The sequence below is a fragment of the Glandiceps talaboti genome, chromosome 1 (assembly GCF_964340395.1).
Source record: "Glandiceps talaboti chromosome 1, keGlaTala1.1, whole genome shotgun sequence".
Lineage (NCBI taxonomy): Eukaryota > Metazoa > Hemichordata > Enteropneusta > Spengelidae > Glandiceps > Glandiceps talaboti.
The window spans coordinates 32801176-32824748 of NC_135549.1; the positions used below are offsets into that span (position 1 = coordinate 32801176).

The 23573-nt window shown below is 36.6% G+C and overlaps 1 protein-coding gene across 1 annotated transcript; it reads left to right on the forward strand.

Moving 5' to 3' along the window:
• Positions 1 to 70: 70 nt before the first annotated feature.
• On the forward strand, positions 71 to 22181 carry LOC144437623 (dynein regulatory complex protein 11-like). The gene is made up of 15 exons (XM_078126607.1): positions 71 to 205; positions 992 to 1319; positions 2078 to 2383; positions 3772 to 3843; positions 4344 to 4552; positions 5451 to 5535; positions 5794 to 5940; positions 6153 to 6228; positions 10572 to 10720; positions 11196 to 11347; positions 13298 to 13488; positions 15690 to 15973; positions 19872 to 20049; positions 20416 to 20654; positions 21393 to 22181. The coding sequence occupies exons 1-15, from the start codon at positions 195 to 197 to the stop codon at positions 21525 to 21527; spliced, it is 2562 nt and encodes an 853-aa protein (XP_077982733.1). The 5' UTR covers positions 71 to 194; the 3' UTR covers positions 21528 to 22181.
• Positions 22182 to 23573: the final 1392 nt, after the last annotated feature.

Here is a 23573-nt window from a genome sequence, read left to right on the forward strand (position 1 = left end):
CCATTACCTTTGACCTTACTTCGCGGATACGATGTAAACAATCAGTGCCATGGCAACGGCCTTACATACAGCCGCCATGTTGGATGTTTGGATATGATCGCGTACAGATGATGTTTATCATGTGTTCCTGATATTTGTCCTAGTTTTGTGCTCACCTTTCTTTAGTTGATTCTTTATCATTTATACGTTTCACCATGTCCCACGGGTAAGTGTTGTATATTTTACGTGTGTTTTCAGGAAGAAAGTACTGAAAATCGTTTTGTTTATGTAGTACTAGTAAGTAGTAGCTATTAATCAGTGAACAAAACAACGTCAAAGTTCGAACGTTCCAACTTCCATCTCTTTTTTTTTTAATAACAAATATAATGGTCTTTCATTTCACATACACACTATCAGTTACCTTTCTATGTCCAAGTGAACTTGTGTAATGTTCTGATTGTGATACAAATTGGATCTCTAGTTCTAGAGCTAAAACTCTGCAAACTGTCATAAATCGGAATGTGATTGTATTGTATAAACGTACCCGGGCTTACGGCGCCGCGGGCTCAGGCCCATGTGTCTATGCTCAGACACATTTCGTCTAGTCATTGATCTATTATAATAGATCCAGACTGTAACTTGTAAGATACATCATGTTGTTCAACCATATCACGTCAACCTTCTAAAATGAATAACAAAATTTAATACTAACTAGTATCACTGTAGTACATTCATTCTTAATCTTATCAATGATTTGAACCCGAAATGAGATATCATTATCATACCCACAACAACTTTATGTCTGTACAGAGGCTGAAAGTGTCACTATCGATGATACCTCCAATCCATACAGAGACACCAGCAAAAAATGTGAAAATACATGTACATTGCTTTGATTCTGCACATCGTAATTTAAAAAAAAAATTAAAATATACAAAAAAGTCATATATATACAAATGTATCATTATTACACAACAATAAACTTAAAGCTTCTATTTTCTATCTTTTTCAGTACTTACAATTTCCAGTGGGGAGAAGCTCAGACTGGGTTACATGATCTGCTAGTACAGGAGCTCCCCGCTGAACCAACCAAACCTGAAAAAGACCGTTTAACCGCATTCCAAAACTATGCCACCGTCTACATCAAATACCTCCAAATATTCCACAAGCTTGAACAGTGTTATGATCAAATTGTACATCCACAGAAGAGGCGAATTCTTCGGCATGTTTTGGATGGGGTGATGGGAAGGGTTTTGGAATTGAAGAATGAAATGGTTCTGTTGGAGTTTTCAGAGTTTCATTATTTTGATGATATTTTGTCCGATTTAAAATTGACTCCAGTAAGTCTGTGTAATGATCTTTGACCTGTTGAGTATCAGTACCCTTGATTTCTATAAAGCACTTACTGTCTTGCCATGTTTGGGCACTTCTTGTAGACATTATATTTCCCTCACACAGTTATGTAGCAATTATTTTCCTCAGCTTTCAGTCTTAGGGTAATAGTTGCTATATATGAACATCCCTTGGGGTAATATATATCTACTAGCGCCCTCATTGCCAGGTAATATGTTTTATAATTAGTCCATCAGTTGTTAACAGTTTGGATTATTGTGCCATCTGTTTAATATCTGTGATTGTTGTTAATTCTTCTGATGATAAATTGATAATGATGATAATTACAATGGCCCCATTCATGATGATGATGAGATGGCAACAGCAACAATTATAATGAATCAGATGATGATGATGATGATGATGATGATGATGATGATGATGATGATGATGATGATAATGATGATGATGATGATGATAATGATGATGATGATGATAATGATGATGAGGAGGAGGAGGAGGGGGAGGGGGAGGAGAAAAGTGATGATGACAGTGGCGATGACAACAAAGGTGATTTGATGATGGTGAGGTGATGGTCACAGATGATGATAATGATGATGATTTCAACATTGTATGATACACTTCCAATGACAATCTCAATACCTGTACACAAAACATTGTCTTACCATTTGAACTGGTACTAGGCAAGCAGCTATGTGCATTGAACTCACCTTCTGATTTGCCTGTGTTTATTCCTCCTTTACAGAATGACATTGAAATTCCCATCCCCAAATACTTCATTCATGAAAAGTATAAAGTCTTGCAAGACCGTGAAAAACTTCTTGGTCAGATCTTGGCCAAGATGGGTCCACAGGAAGAAAAGAAGGAAGAAGTGACCATGTCTATAGAAGATGCCATCAGACTGATCCAAGTCCATGAAAGAGCAAGACAGGGTAGACTAAGAGCAAAATTCATGAGAGAAATTCGAATCCAAGAGGAACGGGAAAGATTGGCGGCCAATAGAGGAGCCCCAACTCTAGATCCTGATGTAGCTGCTGTTAGAATACAGAAAGTGTGTATATAAAATATATATTCAAATATTCAACTTGTTAGATCTTTTCATCAACATCATGTCAATAACTTTGGCATTTCTATATGTAACTGTTATAATCAAACAAATGTAATACACTGGTAATGAAACCAGATCATCTATACTTGCACATTATAACTATGTTTTCATATACATTTGTATTAGCATAACAGTGCAGCAAAAAGTGAGTGTAACTATTTTATGAGTTGCTGGCTAATTTGCAGGTCAATTTGCGATTGTTGTTGATATGCAGATCAATTTGCATGTTGTGGGCCAAGTTGCAGGCTACTGTGACTTTGCAGGCCAACACCGTACAGAATTTTTCTGATACAATCTTTGGGTAGCATAATTATTTAATCTCATTTCTGGGCCATTGCTGGTTCAATACTGTAGGTCACTTACTAAATAAAATGAAATACAATCTCCTCTTCATAGGTGGTATATAACATACTGAGTCCAAAATAACAACATCTTTATTATGCCAACACTTAACAAAATAATGGTCTACAATAATAAAGTGGATACATGATTTATTCACTGACTTGGTAAACATTATTGTTGATTCAAAGTCTAGTTACCAGTTGTGGCCCAAATCCTTGATCAGGGCATACCTTTTACCGATAACCCATATTTTGTGTATTTTGTGTCTGCTAGTCCCAAGTAAGTAACAAAAACCCCAAATATCCATGTGCTTGCTTTGTTCTACAAGCTCTGTGTTTAACAATTTGAGACAGTGTAATACTAGTATAAACATAAAAATTCATTTTTTAAGTCACCAGCAAATTGACCTGCATAATACTACTGTCTTGTTGGGTATTAGAACAAAAAAATAAGGTTCTACAGGTATACTTAAAAAGAAAGAGAGAGAGAAAAGGATAACATCGCATCAGTATCATTTAATCAGTATTGTATCTGCTATGTAATTGTATAGGCAGATATGACCTTACTGCACTGACCCAATGATAATGGAATCCACTTTAAACTTGATGAGACATACATTAGCCCCATCTACACTGCACTAAAAGTCCTACCTGAGGTAGGAATCAGGATAGTTTGAAGCCCGTGTGTAGACACAAACGTGTCCTGAACCTGTCCTGAAACTGTTCTGACTTAGGATACCTTTGAGAAGTTTCCTGAAACCCTCCTGACTTCGTCCTATGTAGAGTCAGGAGGGAATGCGTGACATCTATGCCATAAGTTTTTTAACCTTCCTACGTGTAGACACAAATATATCCTACCTCAGGTAGGACTTGGGACTGTCTCAGGTAGCACGACCTACATGTAGATGGGGCTATTGTCAATGCAATCCGAAATTGTTAAGTGTATTTTTTAAAATATGCATAATGTGAATTTATATTTTGATGATTCAGATCTGGAAAGGCTATGCTATTCGTAAAAGGACAAGAAGAGAAAGAGAGGAAGAAATGATGTTTATTGGAATGGTGAGTGTTAGTGTTTCTTATTTCATTTAATACCTGTATATTTCTGCTGAATCAACTGAAATTAGCATATAAAACTATTTAGAATAACACTAAGTGATTGTCATTCATTTTTTGAAAATGTTGACTACCCAGCTTTGCAAGAATTGGAATATGTGAAAATTCTTTGCAAGAATTGGTGGAAAATAGGTGAAAATATTAAGTTTAATACATGTAACTCAAAATGTGAATAAGAAAAACAGAGCTAAATACTATACTACATACTACATAGTAGATATTCATTTAGTAAAATAGAGACACAAATCTAACATTTTCCAGCCAGATGTATTCAGTGATGTCATTTGGGTTTGTTTGTTTTTGACTGCAATAAAAAATCTCTTAAACACACAAAATAAAGACATTGCAAATCGTAGGTTTGACAATAACAAATATCAAGCAAGCCAGGTTATTATAACAACCTAAAATATTGATGATTGCCTACATTTGATTTGATGGATGAGTAGATACCACCACCACTACCTACTAGTGTAAAGAATACCCCTCAATACCAAGCTGAGAAAGTAGAAGAATTTAGAAGAGTTACACAAGAGGAGCATGAGAGAGAATATCAGCAGGCACTAGACACCATCAAAAACAAAATCCGTGAAGTGGAAGGTCCTGATATGAAAGAAACTATGCAAGACCAAATCAGACAGTGGTTTATTGAATGTCGGTAAGTTCTTAAATAGTCCTTTAAAGGGGTATTACAATTGTGCTCTGTCTGTCCATGCGTCTACCTGTCTTTGTGTTTATCTGTAAGATGATATTTGTCAGACATGTAAAATCTGTAAGATGATATTTGTCAGACATGTAAAATCTGTAAGATGTTATTTGTCAGACATGTAAAATCTGTAAGATGATATTTGTCAGACATGTAAAATCTGTAAGATGATATTTGTCAGACATGTAAAATGTGTAAGATGTTATTTGTCAGACATGTAAAATCTGTAAGATGTTATTTGTCAGACATGTAAAATGTGTAAGATGTTATTTGTCAGACATGTAAAATGTGTAAGATGTTATTTGTCAGACATGTAAAATCTGTAAGATGATATTTGTCAGACATGTAAAATGTGTAAGATGTTATTTGTCAGACATGTAAAATGTGTAAGATGTTATTTGTCAGACATGTAAAATCTGTAAGATGTTATTTGTCAGACATGTAAAATGTGTAAGATGATATTTGTCAGACATGTAAAATGTGTAAGATGTTATTTGTCAGACATGTAAAATCTGTAAGATGATATTTGTCAGACATGTAAAATCTGTAAGATGTTATTTGTCAGACATGTAAAATGTGTAAGATGATATTTCTCAGACATGTAAAATGTGTAAGATGATATTTGTCAGACATGTAAAATCCAATTGCAATCAAATCTGGCATACAGGTGACATATCATATGGGACATATTGCATGTCACTTTGTTTTGGGACAAATGCAACTGAACTTGACTGAATGGCGGCCATATTTGTGGTCAAAAATTTGACCTTGCTGACTTGTTCTCATGTTGTTGCATTCTACAGTGATACAACTTAAATTGCTATGTATTTTATTTTGTTACATTCTACAGTGATGCAACTGGTAAATTTCCTGAGTTCCCAAAAGAAGATGAGGGAGGCTCAGCAGCCATTTTTAAGGAGAAAGACCCAGCAGAGGTGAGAGGTCATAGTTCACCACTTGGTTACATTGCTCAATCCATTACTGTCTGGGATTCTTTAACACTGGAGTTTAGATTTTAGTTTCTAGCTTTCTAGTGATGTATCGTCTTTTGCACAGGATCTTAAATTGTGAATTCATTGTTGTGAAGTTTTAGTCGACATTTCACCGGAATAGATTGAATAGCAATACATTGTATATGTATTATATTTGTACAGAGTAATTCAATACAAATACAATCAATTTTGTGGTTGCAGGTAGAAGCTGAACTTGCTGGCAAGGAAGATGAAAAGGGTAAGAAGAAGGGGAAGAAAGGCAAGGATAAAAAAGACAAGAAGAAAAAAGATAAAAAGGACAAAAAGGGCAAGAAGGGGAAAAAAGGCAAAGGCAAAGGAGATGATGAGGTATGTATTTGTAATGAATTGTATTCGGTTTGGTGATGTGTGTGTGTGTGTCACTGTGTGTGTCACTGTGTGTCCATCAAGGTGGTTGGAGGCATGCAATGTTTTAAAGTTTGACTATAAGTATGCTTGTGTACATTTGTTAGAGTGAGCAAATCAGTTGAGACAGTATAAATGTACATGTTAATTCAAACAATCAATCTTACTGATTGCAGGAAGAAGAAGAAGGTTTCAAAATGCAACCATCCAACTTTTTATCAACGGTGAAAGAATCATCAGATGGATATGAAAGTAAGTATTATTGGTGTCAGACCAACTACCCTATGTTATGTTGCACACTGGTGTATTGAAAGTAAGTATTGTTGGTGTATATTATCATCATCATGATAGCCTTACATACTCCTTTAAAACTGTGTTTACTCTTTTTAATACATATACTTTTTCTTTTGTTATACATGTATATGTCTGTAGATGTCCGTAGATGTCTGTAAAAGTCTTCATTTTATGTGCCTTTGTACTTACATGTAATTGTTTCTATTACTATTAAGCAGAAATTAACATTTTCTTATAACAATCAATAATGTTTTGAAATTGAATGAAATTTTGAATGTACACATATAAATGTAATGATACATTTCAATACAAGATAATACATAACCAGTATTATTGCCAGCACTCAGGATGAATGGACAGTGTGTCAGGACTAGGTGATTTCATTGCACTCAGGATGTATTGACAGTGTGTCAGGACTAGGTGATTTCATTGCACTCAGGGTGTATTGACAGTGTGTCAGGACTAGGTGATTTCATTGCACTCAGGATGTATTGACAGTGTGTCAGGACTAGGTGATTTCATTGCACTCAGGATGTATTGACAGTGTGTCAGGACTAGGTGATTTCATTGCACTCAGGATGTATTGACAGTGTGTCAGGACTAGGTGATTTCATTGCACTCAGGGTGTATGGACAGTGTGTCAGGACTAGGTGATTTCATTGCACTCAGGATGTATGGATAGTGTGTCAGGACTAGGTGATTTCATTGCACTCAGGATGTATGGATAGTGTGTCAGGACTAGGTGATTTCATTGCACTCAGGATGTATGGATAGTGTGTCAGGACTAGGTGATTTCATTGCACTCAGGGTGTATGGACAGTGTGTCAGGACTAGGTGATTTCATTGCACTCAGGGTGTATGGACAGTGTGTCAGGACTAGGTGATTTCATTGCACTCAGGATGAATGGACAGTGTGTCAGGACTAGGTGATTTCATTGCACTCAGGATGTATGGATAGTGTGTCAGGACTAGGTGATTTCATTGCACTCAGGGTGTATGGAAAGTGTGTCAGGACTAGGTGATTTCATTGCACTCAGGGTGTATGGACAGTGTGTCAGGACTAGGTGATTTCATTGCACTCAGGATGTATGGATAGTGAGTCAGGACTAGGTGATTTCATTGCACTCAGGATGTATGGATAGTGTGTCAGGACTAGGTGATTTCATTGCACTCAGGGTGTATGGATAGTGTGTCAGGACTAGGTGATTTCATTGCACTCAGGGTGTATGGACAGTGTGTCAGGACTAGGTGATTTCATTGCACTCAGGGTGTATGGACAGTGTGTCAGGACTAGGTGATTTCATTGCACTCAGGGTGTATGGACAGTGTGTCAGGACTAGGTGATTTCATTGCACTCAGGGTGTATGGACAGTGTGTCAGGACTAGGTGATTTCATTGCACTCAGGGTGTATGGACAGTGTGTCAGGACTAGGTGATTTCATTGCACTCAGGGTGAATGGACAGTGTGTCAGGACTAGGTGATTTCATTGCACTCAGGATGTATGGACAGTGTGTCAGGACTAGGTGATTTCATTGCACTCAGGATGTATGGACAGTGTGTCAGGACTAGGTGATTTCATTGCACTCAGGATGTATGGACAGTGTGTCAGGACTAGGTGATTTCATTGCACTCAGGATGTATGGATAGTGTGTCAGGACTAGGTGATTTCATTGCACTCAGGGTGTATGGACAGTGTGTCAGGACTAGGTGATTTCATTGCACTCAGGGTGTATGGATAGTGTGTCAGGACTAGGTGATTTCATTGCACTCAGGATGAATGGATAGTGAGTCAGGACTAGGTGATTTCATTGCACTCAGGGTGTATGGACAGTGTGTCAGGACTAGGTGATTTCATTGCACTCAGGGTGTATGGACAGTGTGTCAGGACTAGGTGATTTCATTGCACTCAGGGTGTATGGACAGTGTGTCAGGACTAGGTGATTTCATTGCACTCAGGGTGTATGGACAGTGTGTCAGGACTAGGTGATTTCATTGCACTCAGGATGTATGGACAGTGTGTCAGGACTAGGTGATTTCATTGCACTCAGGATGTATGGACAGTGTGTCAGGACTAGGTGATTTCATTGCACTCAGGGTGTATGGACAGTGTGTCAGGACTAGGTGATTTCATTGCACTCAGGATGAATGGATAGTGAGTCAGGACTAGGTGATTTCATTGCACTCAGGGTGTATGGACAGTGTGTCAGGACTAGGTGATTTCATTGCACTCAGGATGTATGGATAGTGTGTCAGGACTAGGTGATTTCATTGCACTCAGGGTGAATGGACAGTGTGTCAGGACTAGGTGATTTCATTGCACTCAGGGTGTATGGACAGTGTGTCAGGACTAGGTGATTTCATTGCACTCAGGATGAATGGATAGTGAGTCAGGACTAGGTGATTTCATTGCACTCAGGATGTATGGACAGTGTGTCAGGACTAGGTGATTTCATTGCACTCAGGGTGTATGGACAGTGTGTCAGGACTAGGTGATTTCATTGCACTCAGGGTGTATGGACAGTGTGTCAGGACTAGGTGATTTCATTGCACTCAGGGTGTATGGACAGTGTGTCAGGACTAGGTGATTTCATTGCACTCAGGGTGTATCGACAGTGTGTCAGGACTAGGTGATTTCATTGCACTCAGGGTGTATGGACAGTGTGTCAGGACTAGGTGATTTCATTGCACTCAGGATGTATGGATAGTGTGTCAGGACTAGGTGATTTCATTGCACTCAGGGTGTATTGACAGTGTGTCAGGACTAGGTGATTTCATTGCACTCAGGGTGTATTGACAGTGTGTCAGGACTAGGTGATTTCATTGCACTCAGGATGTATGGATAGTGTGTCAGGACTAGGTGATTTCATTGCACTCAGGGTGTATTGACAGTGTGTCAGGACTAGGTGATTTCATTGCACTCAGGGTGTATTGACAGTGTGTCAGGACTAGGTGATTTCATTGCACTCAGGATGTATGGATAGTGTGTCAGGACTAGGTGATTTCATTGCACTCAGGGTGTATGGATAGTGAGTCAGGACTAGGTGATTTCATTGCACTCAGGGTGTATGGACAGTGTGTCAGGACTAGGTGATTTCATTGCACTCAGGATGTATGGACAGTGTGTCAGGACTAGGTGATTTCATTGCACTCAGGATGTATGGACAGTGTGTCAGGACTAGGTGATTTCATTGCACTCAGGATGAATGGACAGTGTGTCAGGACTAGGTGATTTCATTGCACTCAGGGTGTATGGACAGTGTGTCAGGACTAGGTGATTTCATTGCACTCAGGGTGTATGGACAGTGTGTCAGGACTAGGTGATTTCATTGCACTCAGGATGTATGGACAGTGTGTCAGGACTAGGTGATTTCATTGCACTCAGGGTGTATGGACAGTGTGTCAGGACTAGGTGATTTCATTGCACTCAGGGTGTATGGACAGTGTGTCAGGACTAGGTGATTTCATTGCACTCAGGATGTATGGATAGTGTGTCAGGACTAGGTGATTTCATTGCACTCAGGATGTATGGATAGTGTGTCAGGACTAGGTGATTTCATTGCACTCAGGGTGTATGGACAGTGTGTCAGGACTAGGTGATTTCATTGCACTCAGGATGTATGGACAGTGTGTCAGGACTAGGTGATTTCATTGCACTCAGGGTGTATGGATAGTGTGTCAGGACTAGGTGATTTCATTGCACTCAGGGTGTATGGATAGTGAGTCAGGACTAGGTGATTTCATTGCACTCAGGGTGTATGGACAGTGTGTCAGGACTAGGTGATTTCATTGCACTCAGGATGTATGGATAGTGTGTCAGGACTAGGTGATTTCATTGCACTCAGGATGTATGGACAGTGTGTCAGGACTAGGTGATTTCATTGCACTCAGGGTGTATGGACAGTGTGTCAGGACTAGGTGATTTCATTGCACTCAGGGTGTATGGACAGTGTGTCAGGACTAGGTGATTTCATTGCACTCAGGGTGTATGGACAGTGTGTCAGGACTAGGTGATTTCATTGCACTCAGGATGTATGGACAGTGTGTCAGGACTAGGTGATTTCATTGCACTCAGGGTGTATGGACAGTGTGTCAGGACTAGGTGATTTCATTGCACTCAGGGTGTATGGACAGTGTGTCAGGACTAGGTGATTTCATTTCTAACTAGTCCTGGTCTAGTAGCAGGTTTTGACATAAAATGTTAACTCTTGCATATGTTGAAGTTCAAATTCATTTCACTTAATTTCACATGCCGGTTGTACTTGGTGAGACATTTACAAATTTTTTTCATTTCTTCTGTCAGCTGTATGGAAGGAACGTGATGAGTCTAACAACTTTAGTCAGAAACATGACTCTGAGCTGATCAAGGAAGAGAAACGTATTGAGGTAGAAACAGAAGTCAGACTACAGGTAGATGAACTGATGCGACAAGAATTGAAAAATCTAAAACTAGTAAGTATTGAAGTGTATCACCGTTAGTACATGTATTGTAGTCAGGGTTGCTTTCTTAGTTGGTTTTTGCTGAGTAAAGACTAGATATATAATAAACATCAATTGAAATATAAACAATGTAGTGGAGCCCGCTATTCACACTTGTAAAAATCACATGAAGACTTCCATAAAAATTGATAATTTAATTGATTAACTCCCGCCTACATTGTATTAGTTGGCCAGTCGTCCTTTAGGATGGCACTGAATCCATTGAAATGTTTCCCTTGATTTATTTTTACATGTTTTCCAAAATTTTGCTCAATTGTTTGCTGAACTGATCAAAAGATTGTGTATTCTTTTCTAGGCTGTAGACCATGAACTGATCAAAAGATGTGAATTCTTTTCTAGGCTGTAGACCATGAACTGATCAAACGATGTGTATTCTTTTCTAGGCTGTAGACCATAAACTGATCAAACGATGTGTATTCTTTTCTAGGCTGTAGACCGTGATAAGGGCAAAAAGGGCAAAAAAGGCAAGAAAGGCAAGAAAAGTGGCAAGAAGAGTGGTAAGAAGAAGAAAAAGAAGAGTGGAAAGAAAAGTGGCAAGGGCAAGAAGAAAAAGAAGGAGAAAGATTTGACAGCTGACAGGTATTCAATCTATCAATTAAAGTGTCAATCTATCAGTTAAAGTGTCAGTCTATCAGTTAAAGTGTCAATCTATCAGTTAAAGTGTCAGTCTATCAGGTAAAGTGTCAATCTATCAGTTAAAGTGTCAGTCTATCAGTTAAAGTGTCAATCTATCAGTTAAAGTGTCAATCTATCAGTTAAAGTGTCAGTCTATCAGTTAAAGTGTCAATCTATCAGTTAAAGTGTCAGTCTATCAGTTAAAGTGTCAATCTATCAGTTAAAGTGTCAGTCTATCAGTTAAAGTGTCAATCTATCAGTTAAAGTGTCAATCTATCAGTTAAAGTGTCAATCTATCAGTTAAAGTGTCAATCTATCAGTTAAAGTGTCAATCTATCAGTTAAAGTGTCAATCTATCAGTTAAAGTGTCAATCTATCAGTTAAAGTGTCATTCTATCAGTTAAAGTGTCAGTCTATCAGTTAAAGTGTCAATCTATCAGTTAAAGTGTCAGTCTATCAGTTAAAGTGTCAGTCTATCAGTTTAAGTGTCAATCTATCAGTTAAAGTGTCAATCTATCAGTTAAAGTGTCAATCTATCAGTTAAAGTGTCAATCTATCAGTTAAAGTGTCATTCTATCAGTTAAAGTGTCAGTCTATCAGTTAAAGTGTCAATCTATCAGTTAAAGTGTCAATCTATCAGTTAAAGTGTCAGTCTATCAGTTAAAGTGTCAATCTATCAGTTAAAGTGTCAGTCTATCAGTTAAAGTAAAGTGGCACAAGTCAATTTTATGTGAAAAAAATACTTCCATAAAAAACGTTCTTGTATAATGTTCATGTTGATGCCAAAAATCCGATATAGTGAACTCGGCATGATTTCTTTATTTAGCTCTTTTGTGTATTGTCATGTGTTCTTTTTTATCTGGGAGCACCTGATCCCTACATCTGACACTATACCATAGGTGTTCTTGAGCCAAATAAGAGCACTGAGTGAATTTACTCAAGAAATGAGACTGCTTAGTGTGCTGTAACATATGGGTACAATACTTAAGAACACTGTTCGAAAAGAGCACAGAGCACAGAGAACAATGTTATCATTATTGTTTGGTGGTTCTCTTTCTTTGAATTTGGAATATTGAGTGTTTATTATAAGATTGATTCTGATTGGCTACTCCTAAGTATGAGATTGGGTCTGAGAACACCTGTGGTATTGTGTCAGATGTAGGTATCAGTCGCTCACAGAACAAAAAAAAAGAACAAACATTTAAGAGATAAATGGAGAAATCGCAATAAGTTCACTTCATCGGATCTTAATCAGATTGTGTCAATGCATGCCTTCTATGACATTACATTTTGTGTTCTGGCATTGCTCCAATTGTTGGTTGCATAGTAGAGTGTCACTGTACAGTTTTTGGTACATATAATAGATTACATTATTGTTTAATTATTATTATTACATTATCTTTTATAAGTTATATCTTAATACCAGGTTTGAGTTTAGTTAATTGCAAGTGGTGGTTAAATATACACCAGTAATTAGAATAGTATGAGTACCTTTCAATATGTAGAAACAAATTACATTCTGAGTACATGTAAACTCAGCTTGTGCCCCTTGGAGAATAAACACAGTCACCACTTTTTAACAGCTGACAGGTATTAAAATATTGTCACCATTTTTACTTGGAATACTATACAAATCTAAACAATAGCCAACAAGTAATACAAACTGAACAAAGCTCAGATGCAAAGGACTCTGGGACTATTTGTAGTTGCAAGTATACCTAACTCTATTGCAATAGAAAGACATTGAGCCCTATAGCAGGAGTCGTGGTAACAAATATTATATTATTTATGGTTTTAAGCAATGTGACAAGTTGTTTACAACACTGATTAATTCTTGTTTACCAATTGAATCATACTACATTTCCCACAATGCACCATTCAAGCTAGCCTAATATTGACTTTTTCATTGTATAGGACAATTGAGTCACTGTATGAGGAGCTTGTGATGGAAGGAATTCTAATTCGAAGCCCTAAAGTACCACTGGCAGAGTTTAGAGGAGAATATAGTTATTTAGGTACCACTCTAAGACAAGCCAATATTGAGCCTATGCCCTCTTTGTCTGATGTGAGACAGTTAGTCGCCCTCTATGGTATCCTTCCGCTAGGTAAGTAGTCCTCCACTCAGTATCTTACTTCTCATCATAAGTAATGTATCTCTGCACTCCACATCATAAGTAATGTATCTCTGCACTCCACATCATAAGTAATGTATCTCTACACTCCACATCATAAATAATGTATCTCTACACTCCACATCATAGCTGTGGTTATCCCCTGATGAAACCAAAACATGAAAAGAGTGAATAAGTAATCCTTATAGTCGATTGGCAAGTCCTGTTGACATGTAAAGGTTACAGAGTCAGTTATAAAGGTCATCTTGCAGTAGAACATACAAGACAAGTTATAAAATTGCTCTGCCAATAAATGACTGAAAACTTGTAGATGCATCAATAGTAAAAGTTTGTTTGTGGCAATATTGAGTGTTCTGACATCAATATTTAGCGCTGACCTCCTCCCAAAGGGGGAGGCTACTACAATGGGCGCTGTCCGTCCGTCTGTCCATCTGTCTGGTTGTAAGTCTGACAAAAAACTTAACTCAAAAACTACTTGGCAGGTCGATCTGAAATTTGAACGTTCTCAGTGGTGTTTAGATTAAGAATTGTTCACAACATGATGATCCCATCAGTGATATGCAAATTAGGTCTAAAAATGTGTCATTTTGGTCAAAAGTGAATAATTCCAAAACTACCAAGTAGATTGGGTTGAATTTAATGGCATTCATCTGGGCATGTGTAGATGAAGCTGTATTCACAACGTGATGATACCATCAGCGATATGCAAATTAGGTCTAAAATGTCATTTTTGGTCAAAAACATATCTTGAAACTCCATGGTGAATGGGGTTGAAAAGTGGTGGGGATGTTTCTGGCAGTGTTATTCTAAAGTTGCATAATTTATTATACAGATAACATAGATGGGTAGGTAAGTGAATACATATTCAAAACAAGTATGCAAATATGCCTACCAACAGAACCACTCCCATAGCAACAGCTAAATAATGGTTTATATTGCAAAGAGGAAAAGTGGGGAGGGCAGACAAATAAAGATTCCAAAAATGTATGCAAATATGCCTAACAACAAGACCATGCAAATAGCAACAGCTAAATACAGTTGTGCCAAAACGCCATTTTCGCTATTTTAGATATATACAAATTTGACCGCATGGTGGCCATATTTGTAGCTAAAAAACAATATTTACTGCATAGCTCAAAACCTGTAGTATACAGTCACTCCATTCGAGTGTCTACCCCATATTATCAGATGCAAGCTATCTGTGGAGACCTTAGCCATTGACCTTGATCTTCAGGGTCAGTTATAGAAATCAAGCCAATTCCTGCCTATCACAGACACATTGCAGTATTTACATATTGCCAATTTCTTTTAAATCTCATGAGACATTGAACTTTGGCCTTGACTTTGATCTTCAGGTTCAGTTATCATTATTTATTTGTTGTCACCAATTTCTTATAAACTATGTCTCCATTCAGTCAAGCAGTGTGCCCTCTAATGATAACGAAAATTTGTTGTTCGGGGTCAAAATGATAAAAACTGGCGTTTCTTATGATTTACCACATTGTAAGCGGTAGGAGAACATTAAATTTTGGTACATCACTAGCAAATTGTGTGCATCAGTGGCGCATCAAATTGGCATAAAGGGCACACTGCATAGAAATCTAGGTATCAAACCGCATGCTTGGTGCGCAGTCATCCATGTATACACATGGTGACACTAAAAAATATTCCCCATTTTACCCCATTGTCCAATCTTCATGTATTATACATCAATGGAAAACTTACTTTACGTACTGCAACCTTACAAAAAATATATATATCAAAAACAAAAATATGTCAAGAAAAGCATTGTCAAATGAGACAAAAAAAGTGATTACTTGATGATCAAGCGACAAAAAAGGAATTTTCTGCACACGACAAGTATATTTTGATTGCTCATATCTGATGAACTCTTGAATCTAACAAGCTGAAAATCAATAGCGCTGTCCATCATTGAGATGTTTACGTTACAACAAAGTCCAAGATATGTCTCTAGAGCTACGAACTTAGGCAGAAGTGTACTGATAGTAGAACGTTCCTTAAAGCCAAGTTTGTGACTTTCATATTATGTCATTAATATTCATAAGTTCAGAAAACTCCAACTTTGGAGAGATTGTTTCCTCCAAATTTGGAGTGGTGTGGAATTGTTGGTAGGGAAGGTTGTTGATAAACGATTTGTGTTTCAATTCATACAGGTTCCCAGGCTGTTCATGAAAAGGCCCCTATGGTCAAATCCATGTTACTGGCTGGTCCCAGAGGAACGGGTAAGAGGACTTTAGTCCATGCTATCTGTACAGAGACTGGTGCAAATTTGTTTGATCTGACAGCCACAAACATTGCTGGCAAATTTCCTGGCAAAAGTGGACTCCAGATGTTGATACATATGGTATTCAAGGTTGCTAGGCAACTCCAGCCATCTGTTGTATTCATAGGTGATGCAGAAAGAACATTCTTGAAGAAAGTACCAAAGACAGACAAGGTAAAATGTCTATGTTCACTGCATATAGATAGACAAGGTAAAATGTCTATGTTCACTGCATATAGATAGACCATTACAATCTGTTCACTGCATATAGACAGACAAGGTAAAATGTCTATGTTCACTGCATATAGATAGACCATTACAATCTTTGTTCACTGCTTATAGACAGATAGACCATTACAATCTGTTCACTGCATATAGATAGACCACTACAATCTTTGTTCACTGCTTATAGACAGATAGACCATTACAATCTGTTCACTTCATATAGATAGACCATTACAATCTTTGTTCACTGCATATAGACAGACAAGGTAAAATGTCTATGTTCACTGCATATAGATAGACCATTACAATCTTTGTTCACTGCATATAGACAGATAGACCATTACGATCTGTTCACTGCATATAGATAGACCATTACAATCTGTTCACTGCATATAGATAGATAGACCATTACAATCTGTTCACTGCATATAGATAGACCATTACAATCTTTGTTCACTGCATATAGACAGATAGACCATTACGATCTGTTCACTGCATATAGATAGACCATTACAATCTGTTCACTGCTTATAGACAGATAGACCATTACAATCTGTTCACTGCATATAGATAGACCATTACAATCTGTTCACTGCATATAGACAGACAAGGTAAAATGTCTATGTTCACTGCATATAGATAGACCATTACAATCTTTGTTCACTGCTTATAGACAGATAGACCATTACGATCTGTTCACTGCATACAGATAGACCATTACAATCTTTGTTCACTGCTTATAGATAGATAGACCATTACAATCTGTTCACTGCATATAGATAGACCATTACAATCTTTGTTCACTGCTTATAGACAGATAGACCATTACAATCTTTGTTCACTGCTTATAGACAGATACACCATTACAATCTTTGTTCACTGCATATAGATAGATAGACCATTACAATCTGTTCACTGCATATAGATAGACCATTACAATCTGTTCACTGCATATAGATAGACCATTACAATCTGTTCACTGCATATAGATAGACCATTACGATCTGTTCAATGCTTATAGACAGACAGACCATTACAATCTGTTCACTGCATATAGATAGACCATTACAATCTGTTCACTGCATATAGATAGACCATTACGATCTGTTCAATGCTTATAGACAGACAGACCATTACAATCTGTTCTCTGCTTATAGACAGATAAACCACTACAATCTTTGTTCACTGCTTATAGATAGATAGACCATTACAATCTGTTCACTGCATACAGATAGACCATTACAATCTTTGTTCACTGCTTATAGACAGATAGACCATTACAATCTGTTCACTGCGTATAGATAGACCATTACAATCTGTTCATTGCTTAACAGTCACAGATAGACCATTATGATCTGTTCACTGCTTATAGACAGACAGACCATTACAATCTGTTCACTGCGTATAGATAGACCATTACAATCTTTGTTCACTGCTTATAGACAGATAGACCATTACGATCTGTTCACTGCTTATAGACAGACAGACCATTACAATCTGTTCACTGCTTTACAATCTGTTCACTGCGTATAGATAGACCATTACAATCTTTGTTCACTGCTTATAGACAGATAGACCATTACGATCTGTTCAATGCTTATAGACAGACAGACCATTACAATCTGTTCACTGCTTATAGACAGATAAACCATTACAATCTGTTCACTGCTTATAGACAGATAGACCATTACGATCTGTTCACTGCTTATAGACAGATAGACCATTACAATCTGTTCACTGCTTATAGACAGATAGACCATTAGAATCTCTTCACTGCTTATAGACAGACAGACAGACCATTACAACCTGTTCACTTCTTATAGACAGATAGACCATTACGATCTGTTCACTGATTATAGACAGATAGACCATTACAATCTGTTCACTGCTTATAGACAGATAAACCATTACAATCTGTTCACTGCTTATAGACAAATAGACCATTACGATCTGTTCACTGCTTATAGACAGATAGACCATTACAATCTGTTCACTGCTTATAGACAGATAGACCATTAGAATCTCTTCACTGCTTATAGACAGACAGACAGACCATTACAACCTGTTCACTTCTTATAGACAGATAGACCATTACGATCTGTTCACTGATTATAGACAGATAGACCATTACAATCTGTTCACTGCTTATAGACAGATAGACCATTACCACCTGTTCACTTCTTATAGACAGATAGACCATTACAATCTGTTCACTGCTTATAGACAGATAGACCATTACAATCTGTTCACTGCTTATAGACAGATAGACCATTACATATACAATCTGTTCACTGCTTATAGACAGATAGACCATTACATATACAATCTGTTCACTGCTTATAGACAGATAGACCATTACATATACAATCTGTTCACTACTTATAGACAGATAGACCATTACATATACAATCTGTTCACTACTTATAGACAGATAGACCATTACATATACAATCTGTTCACTACTTATAGACAGATAGACCATTACATATACAATCTGTTCACTACTTATAGACAGATAGACCATTACATATACAATCTGTTCACTTCTTATAGACAGATAGACCATTACATATACAATCTGTTCACTACTTATAGACAGATAGACCATTACATATACAATCTGTTCACTACTTATAGACAGATAGACCATTACATATACAATCTGTTCACTACTTATAGACAGATAGACCATTACATATACAATCTGTTCACTACTTATAGACAGATAGACCATTACATATACAATCTGTTCACTACTTATAGACAGATAGACCATTACATATACAATCTGTTCACTTCTTATAGACAGATAGACCATTACATATACAATCTGTTCACTACTTATAGACAGATAGACCATTACATATACAATCTGTTCACTACTTATAGACAGATAGACCATTACATATACAATCTGTTCACTACTTATAGACAGATAGACCATTATATATACAATCTGTTCACTACTTATAGACAGATAGACCATTACATATACAATCTGTTCACTACTTATAGACAGATAGACCATTACATATACAATCTGTTCACTACTTATAGACAGATAGACCATTACAATCTCTTCACTGCTTATAGACAGATAGACCATTACATATACAATCTGTTCACTACTTATAGACAGATAGACCATTACAATCTCTTCACTACTTATAGACAGATAGACCATTACATATACAATCTGTTCACTTCTTATAGACAGATAGACCATTATATATACAATCTGTTCACTACTTATAGACAGATAGACCATTACATATACAATCTGTTCACTACTTATAGACAGATAGACCATTACATATACAATCTATTCACTGCTTATAGACAGATAGACCATTACAATCTCTTCACTGCTTATAGACAGATACACCATTACATATACAATCTATTCACTATTTATAGACAGATAGACCATTACATATACAATCTGTTCACTACTTATAGACAGATAGACCATTACATATACAATCTATTCACTGCTTATAGACAGATAGACCATTAAGATCTCTTCACTGCTTATAGACAGATAGACCATTACATATACAATCTATTCACTACTTATAGACAGATAGACCATTAAGATCTCTTCACTGCTTATAGACAGATAGACCATTACATATACAATCTATTCACTACTTATAGACAGATAGACCATTACATATACAATCTATTCACTACTACTACCTGCAGTAAAAGCTGACAATCTCACAAATTTGAAAATATATCAATATCAATATAGTTATTGATTGTATAATAGGATTTGACTAATTAGAATATCTGTACAAACTATTTACTCAGTCTTAATTCGACTTGCTTATTAATTCTATTTCAGACTGATCCAAAGAGGTTAAAGAAAGACTTGCCCAAAGTGCTAAAAACCATCAAACCAGAAGACAGAGTGTTAATTGTAGGAACTTCACGGAGTCCATTTGAATGTGAATTGAAAGGAATCACTGGCAGTTTTCAGAAAATCATTTTGATTCCAAGACCTGATTATGCATCAAGAAATTGTAAGTATCTCAGTTCTGGTGATATTTGTGTAGTACATGTACATATATCTGGCAATCTATGTTTTGTACACATATCTGGTAATATTTGTACGGTACATATATCTGGCAATCTTTGTATAGTACGGATATATATCTTGCAGTAGTTGTTTAGTACATTTACTTGTATTTTGCAATATTCTAGTACATACATATTTCAAAGACAAAGATACACTTACTGTAATATGTTAATGACTGAGCTATTGTGCTAACAAATTGTTACATATATAGAGTCATTGAAGTAAACTGAATACAACATTATTGGACGTTACACCAGTTTTGGGATCCTTTATTAACTTACCAATCTATGTGTATTTATTTTTCTGGCAGTGTTGTGGCGTACAACAATTACAAAATATGGTGGATTCCTAACACCAACTTTAGATGTGAGCTCTCTGTCTAAAATAACTGATGGCTACACTCCAGGTCACATGGTTACAGCTAGTCAACAAGTGTTATCAGAGAGACGAATTACACAGTTATCCAAACGTTCACTGCAAGCCACAGAGTTTGTTGCCCCATTGGCAAGAATTGATCCTATTTACAAGGAAGAAGAAGAAGCATTCAAGGTAATATTATATACATCAAATACAAACTTGTATGGATATAAAGATTCAGATAAATGTTTAAGTTTGATGGTCACTTTGTACTGTGCATAAGTGACTCCACACTACAATGTTTCATTTGCTGATGGCCACATGTACTGATTTGAACAATAATGTTTGCATGTAACTGACTAGGGCAGTAAGTTGCTATCTAAATGTGAGTAACAGTTAAAATTCAAGCATGATGACCCAAACTTAACTTAATAATTTGAATTATTACATCTGGCATGCATCTGAAGCAGCACATACATATACTTCAACTCCTTGGGAAGCATATAATCCATTTCAGCCTCTGTAGGCACACAGGATTAAAGTATTCACATTGCAACCTCTGTCCTACCAGATCCCCAATTATACAGCTTGGTTAGCTGAGGCAAAAGCTAGGTTAAAATCTTGCCCAAAGACTTTAGCCATTTAGAGACATACAGTGTCGATAAGACTCAAACCTGTAACCTACCATTGTAAATGCCAGCCATTCTAACTATTCAATGGTAACTCCACTCCATCATGGTTTATTATTCAGAAAAGAAATCTGCCTTGATGTGTACTGTAAAGATTTGAACAGCTTGTCACTACATTGTGGTGTAGTTTTGTTCTTTGCTTATTTCATGCATTACATGTATAAACCCATTGATTTCATGAGCTTCAATATGTCAATTTTATACATCAATTTGTATTTCTTTTAACATTTGAAAATTTTAGAGTTGGTATGCAAAGACTCCACTTGGCAAGAAACGTGCCAAGATGGCACAAGGAGATGATGAAGAAGATGGCGGTAAAGGAAAGAAAGGCAAAAAGGGAGGAAAGAAAGGTGGCAAGAAGAAAAAGAAGAAGTAAATGATGGGGCAGTGATTTACGTGAACTTTTGTAAAATATTGATAGTGTCTAAACTACAGTAACATAATAATTGATGAACTTAAAAACAAACTTTGAAAATCATGAATGTTTTTTGTCTCTTGAATATGATTACATGTTATTTTAACCTATAGGCAGTTTGGATAAGAATATGAATCATTTCATGTTAAACACAATATGTTACAAAACAAGACAACTCTTGCATTGCAGACTTCAAAATTGACATGTGTAGAGTGTACACTGTGTGTAAAGATATATATTGACAAATGATATCAGAACAACTAATCTTGTAGTGCTTGAATAAAGTGTTCATTACAAAAATATACAATATTTCAAATTCAGTGTAGGCAACTTTGAAATTTGATGTGGAATTTGTATGTATTTCAATCAAATGAAAGTAAAAATTGAAATTTAGACCTCTAATTCACAATTGGAATTTAGACCTCTAATTCACAATTGTAGTAAAGAGTAACATTCAAGTGAAAGCTAAATACTAGAGTTTGTTGACCCTTAGTATGCAATGCATGCAGTGACAATACATGTTACTAGACCCTTAGTGTGCAGTGTAGTGTATATACATGTCATTGTAAATATACATATTGCAGTGTTAATCTCTATTAATCTCTGTTATCAAATGTGAAATAAAAGTGTATTAAAACTTTATTAAAATATTTCTCACATCATTATTCAACTAATTCCCCAATAATTTGCATTTGTATATTCACACCTCCAATGTTCAGATGCATACAAGCTGCTAGTATTCATTTGTATATTCACACCACCAATGTTCAGATGCATACAAGCTGCTAGGATTCATTTGTATATTCACACCACCAATGTTCAGATGCATACAAGCTGCTAGTATTCATTTGTATATTCACACCACCAATGTTCAGATGCATACAAGCTGCTAGGATTCATTTGTATATTCACACCACCAATGTTCAGATGCATACAAGCTGCTAGGATTCATTTGTATATTCACACCACCAATGTTCAGATGCATACAAGCTGCTAGTATTCATTTGTATATTCACACCTCCAATGTTCAGATGCATACAAGCTGCTAGTATTCATTTGTATATTCACACCTCCAATGTTCAGATGCATACAAGCTGCTAGTATACATTTGTATATACACACAGTCAATGTTCAGATGCATACAAGCTGCTAGTATTCATTTGTATATTCACACTGCCAATGTTCAGATGCATACAAGCTGCTAGTATTCATTTGTATATTCACACTGCCAATGTTCAGATGCATACAAGCTGCTAGTATTCATTTGTATATTCACACCTCCAATGTTCAGATGCATACAAGCTGCTAATATTCATTTGTATATTCACATCGCCAATGTTCAGATGCATACAAGCTGCTAGTATTCATTTGTATATTCACACCACCAATGTTCAGATGCATACAAGCTGCTAGTATTCATTTGTATATTCACATCGCCAATGTTCAGATGCATACAAGTTGCTAGTATTCATTTGTATATTCATATCGCCAATGTTCAGATGCATACAAGCTGCTAGTACTCTAAGACTAATTTTCATAAACTTGAATTGTACATATGGTAACACTTTGTTATTACTGATGCATAATACTACAATACAAAGCCATGATGTCTGAGTGTAAGTGTGGTGTTCTCATTACACTACATTTGGTAATGCATAGATGTTACTTTGTGTAGTGACCACCTACCCAAACTACCTGTCATAAACTAGTGACTACCTACCCAAACTACCTGTCTTAAACTAGTGACCACTTACCCAAACTACCTGTCATAAACTAGTGACTACCTACCCAAACTACCTGTCTTAAACTAGTGACCACCTACCCAAACTACCTGTCATAAACTAGTGACTACCTACCCAAACTACCTGTCTTAAACTAGTGACCACCTACCCAAACTACCTGTCATAAACTAGTGACCACTTACCCAAACTACCTGTCTTAAACTAGTGACCACCTACCCAAACTACCTGTCATAAACTAGTGACCACCTACCCAAACTACCTGTCT

Coding starts and splice junctions, on each gene's coding strand:
- LOC144437623 (XM_078126607.1), top strand. Junction 5,536..5,793: donor AGGAGAAAGACCCAGCAGAG/GTGAGAGGTCAT, acceptor TTGTGGTTGCAG/GTAGAAGCTGAACTTGCTGG. Junction 20,655..21,392: donor AAGAAGAAGAAGCATTCAAG/GTAATATTATAT, acceptor TGAAAATTTTAG/AGTTGGTATGCAAAGACTCC.